The sequence below is a fragment of the Bactrocera dorsalis genome, chromosome 2, assembly GCF_023373825.1.
Source record: "Bactrocera dorsalis isolate Fly_Bdor chromosome 2, ASM2337382v1, whole genome shotgun sequence".
NCBI lineage: Eukaryota > Metazoa > Arthropoda > Insecta > Diptera > Tephritidae > Bactrocera > Bactrocera dorsalis.
The window spans coordinates 14,771,483-14,778,887 of NC_064304.1; the positions used below are offsets into that span (position 1 = coordinate 14,771,483).

Below are 7,405 nucleotides of genomic sequence, written 5' to 3' on the forward strand. Positions count from 1 at the left end.
ACCGTCAATGCCAGCGCAGGCAGCGGACAGCGTTGGCGGCGTCGCCTAGTACCGTTATCGCTAGGCAGCGCAGAAAATAATGAGTTTCGTTTGTGGGTCAAGCGGCAACAAATCAATGTGGGCCAACAAGCGAACAGGTTTCAGCCAACAAACGCGCACACTCACAAACACATACATAGGTACATGCATATGTCGTTGTGGTCAAGTAGTCAAGGCGATGTCTACGTATGGTTGGCTGGACGAAAACAACAGCGCCGACATGAAAGTCAAGTAGCTCCTAACTTCTTGTCGAATTTCAAGTAAATAATTGACTTATCTAAAGGATTATTTGTTAGCCGTCCAAGTCAGTTTTAACCTACTTTCATCACTTTTTATTTTGATATTGTATTTGTTGTTGCTAAGCAGTGATAGTTGGCTGCCACATAAGATTTTGTTGCAGTTGTTTGGTATTCTTTCGCTTAAAAAATGTTTTGCCTGCTCTTAGGTGCGCCAATGGCCAAGCGAGTATAAGCTTCTGTGCGCTGTGGGTGAGTATAAATTGCCGAATGAAAGGCGAAATTTGATTATTGTAATTACATTGATATGCCTCAGTTCGGCCATGTCAAGGTTGCAAATTTCCATGTCCTAAAAGCTAAAGAAAGGGTGTATGCAAAAATAAAAAGCATTTTTATTTAATCAAAATGCCACATTATGCACTACGAATAGATGAATATTTAGGGTGTGAAAAATATTACGGAAACTGAAATTATGTAATTGGGAAAAAATAGAAATAAATAAATATAAAGTAAAGTTGAAATTAAGTTTAGATTTGTAACATAATTTCACATAATCCACCGGTCTTTTTTGCATAACTGAAAGCGTTAAAATTTTATGAAAAAATGTTGCCATATGTTTATAATTTAAACATTTTAAAGAAATAAGAAAAATAGTTACCAATTAATTTTTCTTGAAAATGTATTATTTATTATAAGGAAACAAATTTTTGGAGTTGCCACTTATTTGTAAAACTAAAAAAAATAATTCGAAATTTCTAAACTTAAATTTCACATAATCTACCGGTCTTTTTGGCACAAACGAAAGGTCAGAAAAAAACTAGGGTGTTGCCACTTATTTATTAAAAAAAAAACAAATAATTCGAAATTTCAAAAATTAAAGTCTTGCATAATTCGCTGGTCTTTTTGGGCACGACTAAAAGCGTTAGAAATTTTATAGTAAAATGTTGCCATATGTTTATAATTTAAAAATTTTAAAGAAAAATAATTAGCAAAAAAAATCATGAAATTATATTATTTATTATTGCAAAAAAAGGAAAAAAAATTATGGCGTTGCCACACATTTGTAAAAAAATAATTCGACATCAAATATTTTTTTTATTTTTTTTAATTTTTATATAATATTTTGAAATTTAGGTTCATTTTTTTCAATTATTATGCCTCTAGTCACAAAAATAAGTTATATCCTTTCATAGTTTAAAAGCATAAGTTCATATCTCACCCAACAACTTAATTTTCGTTCCTAAAATTATTTTTCGCCTAAATTTAGCTCTACTTTACTTTCTTTTGCTTCACTCATCTTAGCAAAATGCTACTCCCAATGCAACGCTGCAAAGAAACTCAAAGCGCTCAGTCGATTACGACACTTCACACCTTCAAATTACCGTTAGCACCTCGATATTACTCAATTATAAATAATTCACCAATGGGATTTATTAACGAACGTTCATATGTCACTAATAACTGGATTATGACATATGTGTTTACTCAGCAAATATCGCGTGTATATGTGTGTGTTTGCGTGAGTGTTGCGCTCAATCATTTTGTTTGCATTTATGAATGTAAATACACTGGCGCTCCTTTCCACATATTTACAAATGCATACACGCTCACATATGTACAATGAGCGTATAGCGTAGGATGACTCCTTGAACATATGCCGCTGAATTGTAGCGGCGCGACTATGAAATACTCACGAGGCACTTGCTGATTACTCAAAAGGCACTTTCATTTTATTTCTTCAATATTTAATAATAAGTATCATGCGATATTGTCACGCGACCCGAGATGTGTGAGTTTGCACCATTTTTATGGTCTTGAACTTGAACTTTAAAGAAATGAGAATGTGGCATGTGAATGAGGTGGAATTTTAAATGTGCTCATTCTCATACATATGTATATTAATATTGTATATTTTAAGAATACACGAAAATTAGTAACATTATGCACAAATGAAATCTGCATGCATATTTTTGGCTTAGGATATAGCAGCTGAAGAATTCATTTAAAAAAAGTAAGGACTTCGAACTTAAAATATAAATGGGCGTTATTAGTCTTCTTCAGTCTATATGGACCAGTTTTGTAGTCGCTTCAAAATTAGCTTCAACCGAAAACATCAAGTGAAGCAAAGTCCTCGTTCTTCCTCAATCATTACCCGCCGCAATTTTAACCTTGTTTCTAGTAATCTAAGTTATTTTCTCTTTCACAGGTTACTTGCGCTACTGTATGGTGTACCTTCAGACTAACTAAGGAATCAAGTCTAAAGCAAAATGGCAAGGGAAACTGAAAAATACAATTCGGGCTAAGAATATTGATGAAGAAGGAGTTATGGCATTAATTTGTTTAGGAAATCAAGAGCTACTCACGAGTAATTATTCCGTCAAGGCTACCCAATCACTAAGCCCTCAGTCACCAACAACAGCGTCGGAGCCTTCTCAGCCCAAAAATGATGAAAAAAGAAGTAGAAAGAGTTGGTCTTGTGACGAAAAGGGACAAAACAAACTACCTGCTGACCACACCCAAGCATTCCTCACGTCTTAGGAACTACGTCACTTTTGGCCATTATACATTCAAAAAAGAAAAGATTTTTGTATATCTCGGAATCAGCATAAATAATTCTTGCCAACAGGTGTTACTTTGAAATCGGTAGACAATTGTTGATTTGAATCTGCTTTATATGCATTAATTACTACAGAAGAAGCATGTGCCTGTTCACTCTTTGATCCGTCAGTGAATTCTTCACTCGACAAACAAAAAATTACACTCTATAAGTCTCTCATTATTCCCGTCCTATTATACTTGTAGATCCAGAAACATGATCGATGACGAACCGATATGAGAAAACACTTGGAGTATTCGAAAGAACTGTTCTTTACAAGATTTTTTAAGACCCCCACGTGAGCAAAAAATATCGAAGAAGATGGAACCGTGAACTGTATAAGCTTTGAAAAATACTGCGAATGTTCTGTGTAAGCCTATCGCTAGCGGAGAATATGATGCTTTAGCGAAATGCTCCTTCGATTCAAGATCCTTGAGTGAACAACATAAGCAAGGGCGCCCACTCAATGGAACAACCAAGTATATAGCGCCCTAATACACTTGGAAAGCTACTGGCAAAGTTTTGTGTTTTCGACCCAGACCCACCCAGGGTTAAGGTGCCGAAGAAGAGGAGGAAGATTTGGTAATAGAAGGTCACATAATTCAAAGGGGAAAAGCTGGTGAGTAAGCGATTGGAGCTCAAAATCGAATCAAAATCGTCCACGACGAAGAGAATGCATATTTTGGCGATATAAGGACTCTCATGCCAAAGAACAAATAAAAACACCCTCAAACTGGAAAGATAAGCTACTTTTTTTTGAAAGAAAGGAAAGGCTTTGATCTAATGACTTCAAAAGTTATAACTGTTAATCGCGATGGTTTTTATCTTTTTTCTATATATGCGTCAGTTAAATTTTCTTAAATAATTCGTTGAAAATTTAAATCTTATTTCTATTCTCTACCAGTGAAAGCTCTAATTTTCTTCTTTGTTTTAGATTTTTCTTCATGAAATTGAAAGCTAGCGCTTTCCTGTATTTGTTAGTCTACATTCTTCACTTCTTCTTTTTCTTCGTACATAACCTAACTCATGTGCTATAACCGCAGAATAGTTTTAAGAAATATTAAGTTCATCTAATAAAGTATGAAAATTAGTGGAAATGTCAAAAACAAAAATCAGCAACTCTAACTAAGGTGAACTTAATGAAAGGCTTTCATTTGAGCTTACAAAGAGTTTCACAAACATACTTATATACACGTGTATATATATATATGAGTTATTGCTGTTGCTTTTGACCTTCTTCAGCAGGCAATTATTTCAATCACAGCCAATTGCAGAACTGACCTGAATTCTCAGTCAACAAATCTTAGGTAAAGACATTCAAGACAGCAACTGGTAGGCCTAATTTAGATTTGGATTTGTGTAACTAACGATAAATACCAGAAATTCAAGGTCTGCAAATTAAACTGAGAAACGTATACTAAATTATAATAAACTAACTAATTTTGGAAAAAGTGGGAATAAAATTGGTCTGATATTAATCAGCGCCTCATCAGTGCAATTACGAGCTAAATGAGGTCAACTAATAGTTTACTTACGCAGAGTTGCATGAAATTTCGGAATAATTCATTAATGATTAGCCACAGTAGTTTTCGTAAGTGATTACTAGACGCTCGTACTAGCGTTTTGTATAAAAATACTAAAACAAATAGAAATATCGCAAATAAGTATGCCAGACGGTGGGAACGTAAGTGGTCTCTTCCCAATCCCCAAAAGGGGAGACCCAACAATCTGCGCCAACTACTGTGGGATAAGCCTCCTAAACATCACATAGAAGGTTCTGTCGAGCGTATTATGTGAATGATTAAAGCCCACCGTCAACAAACTAATTTAAGCCTTATTATTGTGATCTTAGGCCTGGAAAATCAACAACTGACCAAATACAGACGTTGAGCAACACCAAAAACTCCGTCAGGATCGGGAAGGACCTCTCTGAGCCGTTCAATACCAAACGTTGTTTCCGACAAGGCGACTCCCTTTCGTGTCACTTCCTCAACCTACTTCTGGAGTAAATAATTTGAGCAGCAGAACATAATAGAGGAGGTACCATCTTCTATAAGAGTGTACAGCTGCTGCCGTATGCCGATGACATTGATATCATTGGCCTTAACAACCGCGCCGTTAGTTCTGCTTTCTCCAGAAACAAATGGGTCTGGTGGTGAACGAAGACAAGATAAAATATCTCCTGTCATCAAATAAACACTCGTCGGATTCCCGACTTGGCTCCCACGTCACTGTTGACTGTCACGGCTTCGAAGTGTCGTAAATAATTGCTTCTATCTTGGAACCAGCATTAACACCAGCAACAATGCCAGCTTCGAAATCCAAGGCAGAATAAATCTTACCAACAGCTACTTTTTCGGACTGATTAGGAATTGAGAAATAAAGTTGGCATTACTAGTTTTCAAGATAAAAGTTATGCGGAAGATTTATGATTGTTTACGCATTGACAACGCTAATACCACAGTCAATGGAACTATGAGCTGTAAGACATTGACATAGGTTATATCGTCCGAATGGATGAAAACTCTGTCTTTGAGAGTATTCGACGCAGTACACGCCGAGAGAAACAAAGGATGAGGAAAACCTCCCCTCCGTTGGAAAGGCTAGGTGCACCAGGTGGATTCTTTTCTGAATGTGGCAATTGTAGGATCTTAGTCTTTTGATCTTTAATCTTTTCCCTCATTTGAGACTTTCGCTGGGATCATGAGTACTACTTATGGGTTCGTGTCAGACTCTCTCTTCAGAAATCATAGGAGAAATACTCCAGAACTTTAGAAAGGCTCTCTCGGTTTCAAAGCAACCCTTTATTTTAGTGTCGTCTTCGTTAATTACTTAGATAGCTTGTACTCCGTCAGATTCATTAATATTCTCAGTATTATTCACTCACTAATATACAAGCCCAAAATTTGTAAAACGTCTGCTCCTGATCCAATTATTCAGTCACCCAATAGTAACCACCCAGCTATGTTGAACTGCGTAATTATAACTCTCCACAAACTACTTTATTTCGACCAATTCCTATATGTAGTAAAATTGATTCAGGCTTTAAATGTCAAAAATTGTCATTTTAATATTTCAAAAATTTATAAAGTTTTGACAAAGATTGAAAATGTTAGAAAAAAATGCAAAAATTTCAGTGTTGCGAACAATGATCGGCTTAGGCGAAGAGATCGAACCACATTTTATCGTACCCCAAAACTCAATTTCGAATATACGCCAAAAAATGGGACTCAGCGAACGTACAGATGCACAAATGCCAACACTCATACCGTTGGAGAACTCACTGCGCAGCACACAACCGGCCACCGTCAAGTGTCCGCACTGCGAGAGCATGGCAAAGAATTTCCTCTACCTCGAGAGTCTCATACGCAACAACTACAATCCAAAATCGCAATGTGGCCTCTGCTACTCATCGCTCAAGTATCTGCAGTATGTGAACAAGAGTATTATGCAAGTCTTTGGCAATTTCGAGAGCATCGTCAATGCGGCCAACACATTTACTGGTAGCCATCGGCCACGCTCGCCCATCGCAGCTGCGCCTGTACGCGATACGCGCGCGATCACAGCCAAGTCGCCCACAAAACCCGCCACCAAAGTCGGTGGCGCTAAAAAGAGCTCAACGAAGAAGCAATTGAAAGAGGGTAGCAAAGTCTCGCGTCCAGTTTTGCAGGCAAGCGCCAAGAGCACGACGAACGCACGCTTAACGGGTGGCGCCAAGCATGTTGGCAAAGCACGCAGTCATCACGCCACCGCTAAGACAAAGGCTAAGAATAAGAAAGCAAACAATGGACGTCTCCCAGGTGGCTTTGACGGTAAGCGCAAGAAGTCCGCACTCACAAAGCCGAACAGCGGCAAGCAAAAGAATTCGAAGTCGAAGCGGAACAAAGTTACTGCGCCACGAGCTGGCAAATAATGTGCCGATCCATAATCGAGACTGTCGCTTGCTAGTTCTAGCAGAGCTTGAACATTGGTAGCAATCGAGTTTTTATTTTTTAGTATGATTTTTTTCTATTTTGGAGGGCAAAATTAAAATTCGAATGTGATTTAATAATTTTTTAGTATGTGAATATATTGAATAAATTAAATTGAAACATTTCTCTGGGCAATTGACTGAAGCCGACATCGATAATACGAGTAGAGTTAGAAAATTCATTAAGATTATACGACCTGAGTCTGCGTTCCCTGAGCAGATTATAACCAAAAAGTGTTGGAAAAGTATTCCAAAGTCGTTTATCTTAGACTCGCAAGATCAGATAATGATCTAAATAATTATTCTTTTCAAAAACAATTCAATTGGTTTATGAACTACAAGACCAATCCGACAATGACTTCTACCAAGAAAGATCCTCCCTAAATGAGAGGACCTCACGTTTTGACATATCTTCATATTTACCCAATCTCGGCTCCATTTTGTCGCCTAGCTTTTCTTGAGTAAACAGAAGGCATACAAGAAAGCTTCACTATGTTCCTTAATTGCTACTTAAAGTACCAAGTTTGGTTTAAGATACTAAATTCTTGGAACAATATTTTGTCC

The 7,405-nt window shown here is 37.1% G+C and overlaps 1 protein-coding gene across 1 annotated transcript; it reads left to right on the top strand.

Annotated features, from left to right (window-relative positions):
- Positions 1-5,904: 5,904 nt before the first annotated feature.
- On the top strand, positions 5,905-6,996 carry LOC105227624 (uncharacterized). Its single transcript, XM_011207053.3, has one exon. It carries the CDS (start codon positions 5,981-5,983, stop codon positions 6,782-6,784), a length of 804 nt encoding a protein of 267 aa, XP_011205355.2. The 5' UTR covers positions 5,905-5,980; the 3' UTR covers positions 6,785-6,996.
- Positions 6,997-7,405: the final 409 nt, after the last annotated feature.